The sequence below is a fragment of the Vigna umbellata genome, chromosome 4 (genome assembly GCF_029865625.1).
Source record: "Vigna umbellata cultivar VRB3 chromosome 4, Vumbellata_1.0, whole genome shotgun sequence".
Classification (NCBI taxonomy): Eukaryota; Viridiplantae; Streptophyta; class Magnoliopsida; order Fabales; family Fabaceae; genus Vigna; species Vigna umbellata.
The window spans coordinates 17,124,157-17,139,226 of NC_142168.1; the positions used below are offsets into that span (position 1 = coordinate 17,124,157).

At 36.7% G+C, this 15,070-nt stretch overlaps 2 protein-coding genes and 1 pseudogene across 2 annotated transcripts; all 3 read right to left on the reverse strand.

Moving 5' to 3' along the window:
• Nucleotides 1-31: 31 nt before the first annotated feature.
• LOC148199369 (uncharacterized) lies at nucleotides 32-1,412 on the reverse strand (annotated as a pseudogene).
• A 6,786-nt stretch (nucleotides 1,413-8,198) lies between these two features.
• On the reverse strand, nucleotides 8,199-9,320 carry LOC148199370 (uncharacterized). The gene is made up of 3 exons (XM_088112640.1): nucleotides 8,930-9,320; nucleotides 8,624-8,719; nucleotides 8,199-8,530 (listed from the first exon to the last, which is right to left on the reverse strand). Exons 1-3 carry the CDS (start codon nucleotides 9,318-9,320, stop codon nucleotides 8,199-8,201), a joined length of 819 nt encoding a protein of 272 aa, XP_087968766.1.
• A 1,221-nt stretch (nucleotides 9,321-10,541) lies between these two features.
• LOC148199371 (uncharacterized) lies at nucleotides 10,542-11,027 on the reverse strand. The gene has a single exon (XM_088112641.1). It carries the CDS (start codon nucleotides 11,025-11,027, stop codon nucleotides 10,542-10,544), a length of 486 nt encoding a protein of 161 aa, XP_087968767.1.
• Nucleotides 11,028-15,070: the final 4,043 nt, after the last annotated feature.

The following is a 15,070-nucleotide window of genomic DNA, read 5'->3' on the forward strand; positions in this document are numbered from 1 at the left end:
TATTTGTAGTTTGAGTATTTTTCAAATGTGTTCAACCAGAATCCACTTTGGTATAAAAACTTGTAAATGATGGTAAAAATTGGAGTGTTAAAGTGTGCAACTTAATAAACTCAACCTTACCATAATCCATTGGTATTTGAAGCACTTCTTTTAAAAGTTCACATTTAGAAACTTCAATTGTTTCTATAGTAGTACAAAATTTGTCCATGTAAACATTAGATTCAGAAATTTCACATGTTTATGCACTTGTAGAAAATGTAAACGTGCAAAAGGAGTAGAGATTCCTCAATTGATTACACATCCTAATCTTGATTGCTTTTAATTTGGCAAATGATGCAACTGTAAGAGGACAGTAACATATGATCTCTAAATTCCCTAAGTTGTAAAGGCATAGAGATTCCAAGTTGGGAAAAAACATCCACACAATTCGATAACTTTGTTGAATTGACATATTTGACATCATTGTTATTTATGATGGACAAATGCTTCGGATCCGAAAATCCATTTCTATTAAACTCATTAACATTTTGAACACCATTTACCTTTCCCAACAAGAGACTTTGTACTGTTTTAAACAACAATTTTATGTCTTCATAGGAGTGAATGTCATTGTCATTATTCAGTTGCAATGCCAAAACTCTGACTATTTCATACTTATGGGGCATCCTAAAGTCTCCATCAGAAAAAATTTCCAAGTCTCCAACCACAATCTTGTAATCTTTTATTTTGTCAAAAAACAAGTGATTGAGAAAAACTGAAACACATGGGATGTGTAAGTCCACCACTTTCAATTTATGCAAATTCTTTAGCTCAAAAAGAAATGAGTTTTGACCTCGGTTTGCCTCTCCTTCTGCCAACATTTTTACTAAACTCTTTCTTATATACAACTCTTCTAAATATGTCAAACTTGATATCAGATCATGTGAAATATCTATCTCTATTATAGAATAATCACTAATGTCTACCATTCGTAGCATATCCAAGCACCTTAACTCAGCTTGCAACATTTTAAGTTGAGATCTTGAAAACCTGAGAATTCTTAATTTTTTCAAGTTTCCAAGTATAGATAAGTTGCAATCTAAAGTGCATCGCTCTAAGCAAAGCATTCTGAGGTTTAATAGACACTTAATTGAATATGGCAAGCTTGATAGATGAAAACCAGTCAATATTAAAACTCTCAAATTTTCCATTCTTCCAAAAAAAGTCTCGGGTATTTCCAAAGAAGCATCATTATTGTCTATTTCAAAAAATTTAAGTATAGGACAATTTATGACTTGAGGAAGCCCCTCAATTATATCGGTGTTGCATATGGAAAAAGAAGTGCACTTTTCGAGTTCGAGCCAAACATCTACTTTTCTAATTCTCAAAGTAAAGATATTGTGATCCTTGTGTGCTATCGACAAAGCAGATTTAAAGTGCGGACATCACTCCAATGATGTACAAAATTCATGTACAAAGGACTACACAACTTTCTTACTCACTATTACAATTTTTCTGAGAAAAACATATTGTTTAATGAATAAGTACAACTTTGAGCTAATTAATAAGTATGAAAACAAGTATTTTTCATATTTATAAAATATTCATGATTACTTTCATATTTTTGTTTTCAATCTTGGAGTGTTATTTAAACATTATGTATTTTTTATATTTAAATTGTAATTATCAATGAACATATGTTATTTTAAATCATCAATAAATTTAATTTTGAATCATTTTTGTGTATTTTATAATTTTTTATATTTATTTATTTTTTATTATAAAAACAGATTTCATTAAATTAAAAAATTATAAATCTAAGTGGATAATTATAAATAAAAGAGATTTCAACAAAATAAAATATCACTAATAAAAAAGATGAAAACCCTTCACAATATAAATTTGATGGGAAGAATCAAATATAAATAATCATTAAAAATTTCAATAAGTTAATAATCACGACTCTAACTATAAAAGTTTGAAAATACTTCAAAAATTAATTTATATAAATATCTTTATAAAATAGAAAATAAATTTCCACTAAATAACAACTTTTTAACTATATTCATCAAATTAGTTTTTATTTCATTTTTATTCTAATTTCTTATAATAATCAAGATTGTTATATTTTATTAAATTATATTTTTGAAATCAATATAATATTTCAAATAAATCACATTTGATAAAATTAATTCATGAATTAATTCTAAGACCCTTCTCATCCAGTTTCTTTTTTAACAGTATGGTCCTTGTGAGGTGTTCATTGAGGAGTCCTACCAAAGTCCTCAACGTATCAAATCCCAACCTTTCTCGTTTCATGAAAAGGCACTCCGAAGTTCTTTCTACTGAGTCTCACCATCTAGCTATTACAAGTTCGATAACTTATCATGCGATCTCCTCCACGTGTGATCTTCTCATGTAATCATTCTAAGGTTGCTGAAAATGTTGTGCAAAGGTTTGACACTCTAAGTGTGTCCTTACAGCAATACGACATGTGGGTTACTTACGTTACTTTTGTTCTGTGTTTTCTTCTCCCATTGTTTGCAAACTTACATCAATTATTTGATTACCTCAGTTATTTGAAGCAAACATCATACGACATTCTATCTTTATCTTCATCCACACACAGTTCACAATCCTTTTAGAGAAATAATAAACACCAATTTTCTCTTGGTGTATAATGAAAACAAAAGAGAAATGAAAAAGAGAATAAAAATATAAGTATAATATGTGATGTTGAGAGAGAGTGAAAATAAGAAGGGAGTGAAAGTATGTATTTTGAGAATTTTTCAAATTTTTATGCACATTTTAAAGAAAATTACCAAAGCATGAAGAATGGATAATGTTACTTTATTTGTTTTCCTTCTTTTTTTTTCAAGAAAGAACATTTTTGTATTAAAAATTATGCTTAAAAAGGTTAAATTGTGTAAAAAAAAGATAATTCTAAAACATGTATAATAAGATGTTTTTTATACTTTGTTCGAAACATGTCAAACTAAAAGAAGTCAAGAAAAAGAAAATAAATAACACAAGTAACTCGATTACTCAAATTCTCAAAAAGTATTTTCGTCTAATTCTTGATAGATTAGTTAGAGAGCTTTCTTGTATCACTTCCTTGAGTTCCTCAAACTCTCCTTTTGAGCTTGATAAAAACGGTCTACATTCTCTAGCTCGACGTGACACTTCTCGACCACCTACCACACATCATGTTGTCAACACCCAATTTTGTCTGATAAATTTCATTACAATAAATAAATAAATAAATAAATAATACTATTTATTTTACTGTTGACACCCGCAAATTAAATTTTTAACCCTTAACCCAATGGCCCAAAATAATTTAACACTTTTTTACTTCTTCACCACCTATTTTTCTTACCACATCTCACTCTCCACATCACCTTCCACATCATCCTCCACATCACCTACATTTTTTATTTACTATTATGTTTTTTTTATATATTTATTTTTTATTTACTTTTTTTTCCTAACTTTTCTAGTTTTTCCACTTACTCTTTTATTATATTTTATTTCACCTAATTTCTCCACTCACTTTTTATATTATTTCTTTGGATAATGATAATTTGACAACATTTTAACATCATCTACGTGTCATTCTGTGATTGGTCCAAAATTACTCCACAATCTAATCATAAACACTAACATGGATCAATCACAGAATGCCACATAGATGGTGTTAAAATGTTGTCAAAAAAATATTGTCAAAGTATCATTATCCTATTTCTTTTACTTATTTTCCACATTAACTTTTACTATTTACTATATTTTATTTCACCTACTTTCTCCACCAACTTTTTATATTATTTCTTTCACTTATTTTCCACATTAACTTTTTCTATTCATTTTTTTTATTATATTTTATTTCACATAATTTTTCCACCCACTTTTTATATTGTTTCTTTCACTTATTTTTCATATTAACTTTTACTATTTACTATATTTTATTTCACTTAATTTCTCTACCAACTTTTTTATATTATTTTTTTCACTTATTTTCCACATTAACTTTTACTATTTACTTTTTTATTATATTTTATTTCATCTACACTTTCCACCAACTTATTATATTATTTTTATTCATCAACTTTCTTCATCCTTAACTCTATAAATGCATACATTCTCTTCACTTCGATTTTACACATAATTACAATATCCATCTCTTTTCTCTCACACCAAACTTCTTCATTCCATCCGAAAACTCTACTTCATTCTTCTCTCACATTTTACCATTTCCTACTCTACCTTTATACACATTAAATCTTATACCACATTTCTACTCCAAGGTCATTTTCTTCACCTTCCATCCACCTCTTCTCACAACTTATTATTGCAAGTAAGGTTTTCCTCCATCATTCAAATCTTCAACAAGATACACATATATATTCTTCTTATTCCATTTATATATATGTTTTGATTTTTTTTAGTTTATAAATTTATTTTGTTTTCCACCCCATTTATTTCATTTTATGTTTTTTTAACATTTATGTGTCATAGATCTTTCAATTCATCTCTCTTTCTTAAAATAAAAACAAATAAAAAAAATGACAAAATTATATAAAACTTTAAAAATATATATATAATAATATAAATAGTGTATAAGTACTCGTGCGATCGTATGCATCAACCTAGTACTCGTTACCAAAACTATAAAAATAAACAAAAAAAAGTCGTATGGGTACTCGTGTGATTGTACGCATCAGCCTATTGCTCATTACGCAAAACAATAAAATAAACAAAAAAAAGTCATATGAGTACTCGTGCGATCGTACGCATCAGCCTAGTGCTCATTACGCAAAACAATAAAAACAAACAAAAAGCCATGAGTACTTGTGTTATCGTACGCATCAAACTAGTGCTCATTACGCAAAATCTAAATATTATATCAAAATACCAAAAAAATACAAAACATAAAAAAAAAATTAAAAAAATATCAAACTCTCTTACATGCAATCTTTGCCAAAACTACGTGAACCTCGATTCTCCATCAAGAGTGGAGATACGTAGGAGTAAGGTTAATCCTTGTCAGGTTCATCTCCCAAATATCCAAAATTTTCCATAATCATTCTCAAACAATTTTTAAATCATTTCCTAATCAAATAACAGATTCTCAAAATAAAAAAATATTTTTCTTTCATTTGTATTGTCTTGTCCTGTTATTTTCGGGGGAAATAACCATTTTGAAAACCACATCAACTTTGCACATTTGATTAAAGGTTCCAGCAGACGGTGTAGGGTACTAATACCTTCCCTACGTGTAACCGACTACCGAACTCAAATATCTGATTTCGTAGACCATGCCTTATTTTATGGTTTTTCCGTAGTTTTTGTTGGACCAGCAAAAGAAAATATGCACCGAGTGGCAGAGAAAGAATAGAGAGAGAGAACAAATAAAGTCAGGTACTGAATGATGATATTGTATTATTGAAATGTGAGAACTCGTGTGTCTATTATATACAGATTATAGGGGCATATGTTATGTTGTAGTATATAGAATTGTACAACAAAAGAATAACACTGACATATACTCCTAATACACCCCCTTAAGTCAGATTATTTATTGACACAACTCTTATGCTTTGTTTCAAACAATCAAACATGTCAATCTTCAAAGGTTTGGTAAAAAAATTAGCCAACTGCACTTTAGTTTTGCAGTAGGCTAAAGCAACTCTACCCTTATTCACCATGTCCCTTAGGAAATGAAATTTAATTTCTATATGTTTAATCCTTCCATGGCTAATGGGATTTTTAGCCAAGTCAATTGCTAAAACATTATCAATCTTCAACTGAATTGGCTTCTCCATGGGCACCTTCAATTCTTCCATCAACTCTTTAATCCACACACCTTGACACGTAGCGAAGCTCCCTACTATAAACTCAGCTTAACAGCTTGAGAGTGCCATCACTGGTTACTTTTTAGAGCACCAAGAAATGGGAGCATCATTCAACAAGAAGATATAACCTGATATACTCTTTCTCTTAATCGGATCACCTCCATAATCTGAGTCTGTATAACCTGTTATCTCCTCTGTTGTTTTCTTTCTTCTAGTAGGAAATAACACCCCACAGTCCAATGTGCCTTTGATGTACCGTAGCACTCTCTTTGCAGCCTGCATATGAGATTCCTTTGGTTTGCTCACAAACCTGTTAATCACTCCTACACATAAAGCTAAATCAGGTCTACTATTACAAAGGAAACAAAGTGAACCAATAATCTGCTTGAACTTTGTTTCATCCGCATCCTTCTCTGAATCATCTTGCATCAACTTCAGATTGGCTTCCATAGGACTCCTTGCAACATTGCACTCCATCATGTTAAATCTTTTCAGTAAATCACTTGCATATTTCCTTTGATGCAAAACCAATCTAGTGGTTGTATAGGAGAATTTCATCCCTAGGAAGTAGCTCAATCTTCCCAAATCAGTCCTCTCAAATTCAGTTTCCATGACTCTCTTGAATTCATCTATGCTTTTTGGATTTGATCCTGTGACAAGTAAATCATCTACATATAAGCAGATAATAACCAAGTCTTCCTCTGAATCTCCCTTAAGATAAACTCCATGCTCGACTATACATTTGTTGAACTTCAAATTGATTAAGAATGAGTCAATCTGCTTATTCCAAGCTTTGGGAGCTTGTCTTAGTCCATAAAGCGCCTTCTACCGTGTGTATACCTGGTGTTCCTTCTTCTTCTTAATGAATCCAGGTGGCTGCATAATGTACACTTCTTCATTAAGGGGACCATTTAAAAATGCAGATTTAACATCAAGCTGAAACAGTGACCACTCCCTTGCACAGGCCACTGCTACCACCAATCTTATGGTCTCCAATCGTGCTACTAGTGCAAATACTTCGTTGAAATCCACCCCTTGTTTCTGAAGAAATCCCTTAGCAACAAGTCTCGCCTTGTGTTTCGAAATTGATCCATCAGAATTCAGCTTTTTCTTGAAAATTCATTTCACCTCAATACATTGTTTTCTGACGGGAAGATCAATCATTCTCCATGTTCCCTTCTTCTCTATGGATCTAATTTCCTCCTCCATCGCATTACTCCATATTGGTTGCGTCATGGCTTCAGTTTCATTCAATGGTTCTCCTCCAGCCATTAAGGCTACATGCACAAGATCTCCCCCTTCATCAATTTGTGCATCAGAATATGTTTCAAAATCAGAAAATCTGTGAGGCATTACCCTTTGCCTTTGTTGTCTCTGGAATCCAAGGTGTTGAGGTGTATAAGTGATTTCTGCAGCTTCTTCAGTCTCTGCAGGAGTGATATTATCATCAATGGCATTCACCTTTTTTCTCCTCAAACTGGTTTACATTTTATTCCAGTCCTAACTCTCTTCCTCAACCACCATAACATCCCTACTTAGAACCACTTTCTCCTTGACTGGATCATAGAGCTTGTATGCACCTGTAGAGTGATAGCCAACAAATACCATTGCCTCACTCTAATCTTGTAGCTTGGTTCGTTTCTGATCTGGTATGTGCATAAAAGCCAATGACCCAAATACTTTTAGATGGCTAACAATTGGCTTAACACCTGTCCACACCTCTCACGGCACCTTCTGTTCCAACCTCTTTGTGGGACATATATTGAAAATGTATACAGTTGTTGACACTGCCTCACCCCACAAATTTCTTGGCAATCCCTTCTCTTTAGTCATGCTCCTGGCCATATTGAGGATTGTCCAATTTCTCCTTTCTGCCAGTGCATTATGCTGAGGAATATATGGTGTAGTGGTTTCATGTGTAATTCCACATGTTTGACAATAGCTCTCAAATGCACTAGAAGTATATTCACTTCCTCCATTAGTTCGAATAATCTTCAATTGCTTTCCACTCTCCCTTTCTACATATGCCTTGAACTTTATGAAGACATCAAGTGCATCACTCTTCACTTTGATCACATATATCCAAAACATCCTACTGAACTCATCGACAAATGTTATAAAGTATCGGTTTCCAGCCAAAGAAGATACCTCAAACGGTTCGCATATGTCAGAATGCACCACCTCCAAGCAATCTTTTGCTCTTGTTCTCATCTGCGACTTGAATGGTTTTTTGGTTTGTTTACCAGCCAAGCATGATTCACATACACTCTTAGGTATAGTGATTTTCGGTATTCCAGATACCATGTTTTTCTCACCAAGATGCTTCAAGTCTTTGAAATTCAAATGGCCAAACCTTAGATGCCAAATCTAGCCTTCATCTTTCTTCACAACATTCATCAACTGTAGATTTTCTACTAGATTCATATTGATCTGAAATGTCCTGTTCTTTGAGCTCTTGCATCTCAAGATCAAATTCTTGTTCTCATCATACAGTTCCATCCTATCACGATTTCCCTTCACAGCCATGTACCCTTTCTCCACCAAGTGGCCAACACTCAGTAGATTACACTTCATGTCCGGAACAAATAGAACATATGTGATCACAGCATGGGATCCATTTTTTCTTCTTACTGTCACATCCCTCATTCCTTTTACTTTTATAGTGCTATCATCAACAAATTTTACCTTACTCCTCTTTGCTGCATCAAAGTTGATTAGCCACTCCCTATGACAGATCATGTGGTTTGAGCATCCAAAGTCTAGATATCAAGACTCAACCTGTGAGCTTGGACCTTCAGCAGTGGTAGTCACCATCAGAGTTAAAGGCTCAAAATCTGAATTTTCTTGAGCGACATAAGCTTCCTTATCTTGATACCTCTTTTGGTTTCCTTTGTTAGCATAGCATTCGTATGAGTAATGACCATACTTATGACAATTGAAACACTTAATTCTCCTTTTATCTTTCTTCTTCTAAAATTTTTCAAATTTGCCTTTGCCCTCCACAGCCTCTGATTCATCATCTTGATCATCTTTTGGTCTGCTCACCTTCTAATTTCCCTTCTTTCATTTCCATTTCTTTTATTTCTTCTTTGCATTACTCTTATCATGATGAACCTTCAATGCTTGTTCATCAATCTTGACAAGATTTTTGTCAAACATCCTCATCTCATGTGCTTTCAGAGAGCTTTGCAATTCCTCTATTTTCATCTTTTCCAGCTCTCTTGATTCTTCTATGGCCACGACTATGTCAAATTTTTGAGGTAAAGATCTCATGATATTTTCAATCACCATTAGGTCCATGATGACTTCTCCACACCCGTTCATTTGATTGGTGATGGCAATCACTTTATCGAAATATTCTCTGATTTTGTCACCCTCCAACATCTGCATCAATTCATATTGCCTTCTTAATGTCTGTAACTTGACCTTCTTGATTTTCTCTCCTCTAGTATGACATCTAACAAGGATGCTCCAAGCTTCTCTTGCCATGTTTGCATGTTGGATCTTTTCAAAATGTGCATCATCCACGCATTGGTGGATTAGAAACAATGCTTTATTATCCTTCTTTATCTCCTCAACCTTCCTTTCATCTGCTGCACCCGAAAGAAGCTCCTAATAATCACCTTTGACAGCCTCCTGCACATCTTGGTATCAGAATAAAACTCGCATATGTGTATTCCATCTACTCCAATTTTTCTCAGTGAGAATTGATAGATTAGCAGATGAGATATCATTGTTGGCCATACTTCCCACTTCCAATCTTTTACCAAGAAACATAGTCTTGATCTTCTTCTTGCTTCAACCACCTTTCCACCAAGCCTCCTCTGCGCCTTGATGATTTCTTAAGCTCCCAAGTCTTGAACCTGACCTCTGGATACCAGTTCTGTTGGACCAGCAAAAGAACATGTACACCGAGTGGCAGACAAAGAATAGAGAGAGAACAGAGAAAGTCAGGTACTGAATGATGATACTGTATTATTGAAATGTGAGAACCTGCGTGTCTGTTATATACAGATTACAAGGACATTTGTTATGTTGTAGTATATACAGCTATACAACAAAAGAATAACACTGACTTATACTCCTAATAGTTTTCCAAAATAAACTATGGAGGCGACTCCAAACTCTGATTTTCAAACTCCTTATTTTCGTACGGTTCGTCGTCCTCTTCGTCGCGATCCCAGTTGCGACACATGTGAACCAAGGAGAGCTATCATCCTTAAGCTCCAATTGTCATAGGTGTTCTTGATGAGCATCAATACTTGAAAGGAAACTCCGGTATTTGTTATTTCTACGAAGATCTTATGACTCTTTGAAAGATGCTGCAGGTAGCAGAGGAATGAAGTAACAGAAAGAGAAAGAATAATCAGTGGAGAGAAAGGAACTTTCCAGAGAGAAAGAATTTTCTTTTCGTCTATGTCCCCTTTTTCAATACAAAATTGTGCTATAAATGCAACAATTGCCATGCAGAGAAAAAACACCTATGCAATTAAAATAAAGGAAAATGAAATGATAAATCTAATCATTTCCCTCTGCCCGATTTTCCCTTTTTACGGGTTGAAGGATATGTAACTGCATAATCACTAAGGTAACGTGGCTGATGAGAGAATCTTTTGCTTCTTTCCTCGAATGGTCCCATAGATGTAGGTGTTGTGGCAATAACTGGACTTGGGTCTAAAGGAGGAATGAGGGAAATGGGTCTTTCATTCCTTACATCCCCCCTGGTTCAAGAAGCACCTTGTCCTCAAGGTGGAACTGTTGTTGAATCTGAAGCCATGGTTCCCAAGTTGCTTCTTTGAGAGGCATGCCCTGCCATTGAATCAGGACCTGAATTATTGGTGGGGAAACAGAATTATCCCATTTCCAGTTAACAATAGCAGCTGGTTCTAACACTGGTTGGTGATCTTCAATGTCAGGTGGAAGAGACAAGGGGGAAAAAGGTAAAGGTCCTTTGTGAGGACGGAGAAGACTAACATGGAAAATGTTGTGGATCCTGGCAGTAGGAGGAAGATCCACTTCATAAGCAACATCACCAATTCTCCTTGTAATTTTGAAAGAACCGAAGAACCTTTTCATGAGTTTACCCGTAGTAGTGCCAGTCACCGAGGATTGACGACGGGGCCTAAGGCGAATGTAAACCCAATCATCTACTGCAAATTGCATAACTCGACGGTGCTGGTCGACCCACTTCTTCATAGCTACTTGCGCCTTTTGCAAATTAGAGGCGAGCTTTTGAATAATCTCGGCACGAGTAGAGAGTTCTTATTGCACTGCTGCATTCGATGTCGCGTCTTCAAGTAAAGGAGGCATGAGTGGAGGCTTGCGGCCAAACATAACTTCGAATGGTGTGAATCCAGTCGAAGTGTTGACAGAAGTATTGAAACTCCATTCTGCCCAAGATAGAAATCTGCCCCATAGAGACGGTTTGTGGTGCACAAAACTACGGAGATATTGCTGCAATACTTTGTTGGTTACCTCCGTTTGGTCATCCGTTTGAGGATGGTAAGTCGTTGACATACGCAGCTTGGTGCCACTAAGGCGGAAAAGTTCTTGCCAAAAGTGACTAATGAAGATGGGATCTCGGTCAGAAATGAGGCTATGAGGGAGACCATGATGCTTAGACACTATGTCAACAAATAGTTGGGCCACCTGAGATGCAGAGAAAGATTTTGGAAGCATACCAAAGTGTGCGCCCTTAGAGAACCTGTCCACCACAACGAGTACAGTAGTGAACCCCTTATAAGGAAGAAGGCCAATAATAAAGTCAAGGGAGAGGTCTTCCCAACAGTGAGATGGAGGGGGGATAGGTTGAAGCAAGCCAGAAGGACGTTGAGTGGGCTGTTTGGTTTGCTGGCATGTGCTGCATTGCTCGACAAATGCCTTAACATCTCTGCGGATTGTGTGCCAATAGAAGTTAGCCATTAACTTGCTCAATGTTCGAGAGATCCCTGTGTGTCCCGCCATTGGAGTGGAGTGAAACTCGTGCAGCAGTAAGGGAATGAGAGAACAAGTAGATGGCAACCAAATTTTTTCCTTGAAAAGGATAAGATCCTCCTTTAAAGAATATAAGGGAAAATCCTGTGGTGCAGCAGTGATTTGATCCCTTAAGGAAATGAAATCTTGATTACTCTGCAGAGATGATTTGAGATCTACCAAGAAGTCCGACTGTGGGATTGATAACACCAGTAGAGATTTGGTACCCTTAGCAAAAACATCCTCCACCCGAGAGAGAGCATCAGCAGCAGCATTGCTCTTACTAGGGTGATATTGAATCTCAAAGTCAAATCCCAACAATTTAAAGAGATAAGTTTGTTGTTCTGGTGTGAGGACTGTTTGAGATAGTAATTCCTTGATGGAACGCTGATCGGTCTGTATGATAAATCGACGGCCTAGGAGGTATTGTCGTCATTTCTGCACTGATGTAGTTATGGCACATAATTCATGTATATAGGTAGAGGAATTCTGAAGTTTTTGACAGAATTGCTTACTGAAATAAGCAATGGGGTGACCCTGTTGTGAGAGAACTGCCCCCATACCTATACCTGATGCATCGGTTTGAACAGTGAACACTGAATCGAATTTTGGGATGGCCAAAACCGGTGCTGCTGATAAAGCATTCTTCAAGGCCACAAAAGCCGCATAAGTTGTATCATTCCACAAAAAATTATCTTTCTTGAGAAGATCAGTAAGAGGATGAGCAATTGAGGCGTAACCAGAAACAAATTCGCGGTAAAATCCAGTGAGACCAACGAACCCACGAAGAGACTTGAGGGTTGTAGGGATTGGCCAATTCTATACTGCAGCGAGCTTTTCAGGATCTGGTTGAACACCCTCACTGGAAACCACATGCCCAAGATACTAAATGAAGTTGTGTCAAATAAAGCATTTGCTAATCTTTAACTTGAAGCAATTGGAAAGCAGTAACTGGAAGGTGACTTCCAAATGACCGACATGCGTAGATAATGTAGGGCTATAAACAAGAATGTCATCAAAAAATACAATAATAAACCGTCTTAAATGGGGACGAAACAAATCATTCATGGTGGCCTGAAATGTAGAGGGGGCATTACACAAGCCAAAGGGCATTACACGAAACTCGAAATGACCATTGTGTGTTCTGAAAGCGGTCTTTTTAGAGTCAGCAGGTACCATGAGAATTTGATGAAAGCCCGAATAGAGGTCTAACTTGGAAAACCAGGACGCATGACCCAACTCATCCAACAATTCATCGACGGTGGGTATTGGAAACTTGTCCTTAACAGTGGCGGCGTTGAGAGCTCTATAGTCCACACAAAAACGCCATGTGTCGTCCTTCTTTTTGACAAGGAGGACCGGGGAGGAAAAAGGATTGTTGCTCAGTTTAATGAAACCCGAGTCGAGCATTTTCTGAACTTGAGTCTCGATTTCTTGCTTCTGAAAATGGGGATAACGGTATGGTCTAACTGAAATGGGTTATGCATTTGGGAATAGTGTGATGGAATGGTCTGTAGGACGATTGGGAGGAAGGGATGTAGGAGTGGAGAATAGGGTGGAGTATTTGGAAATTATAGCTTGTAAGGTGGGTTCTGGTGAAGAAGGAAACGTGGTTTCTGTATTAGAGGGGTTGGAAGAAGAAGCTGCTATAATTGGGTGTGAATCCAAGGTGAGTTGAAAAAGTGCTTCAACCCGGTTTGTGTTGTGCAAGCGGCGGAGTTGGTGGACTGAGATGGGTGAAGGGTTTGGGCCAGGATCCCCTTTAAATTCCACAAGCTTCTGTTGCCAATTAAACCTCATAAATGGACCATTGCAGTCCATTACAAAAGGGCTTATCATGGAAAGCCAATGAACACCAAGTACAACATCAGTGCCAGATAATTCAAGTGGATACAAGTCAATAGGAAATTCCTGATTATCTAAAGTAAGAGTAACATTAGGGCAAAATGAGGAGCAAGGTAGGAACTCACCATTACCAACCATTACACGTAATGGGCTAGGAGTGGGCTGATTTGGTAAGTGGAGAAATTGGGCCACCCTGTGTTGGATGAAATTATGGGTTGCCCCACTATCAACTAAAATCTGAACCGCATAACCCTGTATAGACCCGGTGATCCGAAAAGTTCTGGGGGTCCATTGACCCGCGAAGGCATGGAGACTGATGAGTCCAGCCTCTTGAGGAAACTCTTCTGCCAGCGTGGAATCCTCGAAGAGGAGGCAATCATCTTGATTCTCAGAGTCAAATGTGGTGAGAAGAAGAAATTGGGGCTTGCACCGATGGCCTCTCGTGTAACGCTCATCACAGTTGAAACAAAGATTCTTATCTCTGCGGGCCTGCATCTCTGCCTCGCTAAGGCGTTTAATGGGAAGTTTGTTGGTTGGTGTAGGCAACAGTGGAGGGAGTGGTTTAAGTGGGGTAGATGGAGAAGGTAACAATGATGGTGGGGTGGTGGGGGTACGACCAAAACGGTTGAGGGGGGGATGGATGAGCGAAATTTGTCTTCATGTAGTTTGGCTAAAGCTATAGCATGGGGTAGATCTGGTGGCTGAAGGGCTGTGACCTCACGACGGAGAGGAGGTTTCAACCCCGAGAGGAAGAAGCTTAAGTAGAAATTAGGGGGTAGTCAGAGATGCGATTGGACAAAAACTCTGAGAGGTATTCTTGCAAACTCTGTGTTTGGGTAAGCTTGCAGAGAGCTGCAATGGGATCATCGAACTTAGAGGGAGCAAAACGCAACTCCAGTGCTCGAAGAAATGCCTCCCAAGATGACAACAACCCATTGTTAAACATCCATTGAAACCAGGCTAAGGCTTGACCTTCCAAGTAAAAATAGGCGATCTGGATGAAAAAATGGTTGACCTTAAAAATCCAGCCTAGAGCATCGGAGCCATTAAAGGTAGGGAGGTCAAATTTTAAGGGACGGGTGGTGGAAAAGGAAGAGTGGGGCAGTGGAGGTTGGTTCTCCAGGATGGTGGTTCGGTTGGCAATATCGTGGAGGGTGTTGGAAAGGTTGGCATGAGAGAGGAGGAGTTGTTCAAGTTTGATGTTGATTTTAGTGAGCTCCTCATGGGAAAAAGGAGAATCGGCCATAGAGTACGGGTCAATGAAAGCACCAATGAAAGATGTTGCAGGTAGCAGAGGAATGAAGTAACAGAAAGAGAAAGAATAATCAATGGAAAGAAAGGAACTTTCTAGAGAGAAAGAATTTTCTTTTCGTCTATGTCCCCTTTTTCAATACAAAATTGTGCTATAAATGCAACAATTG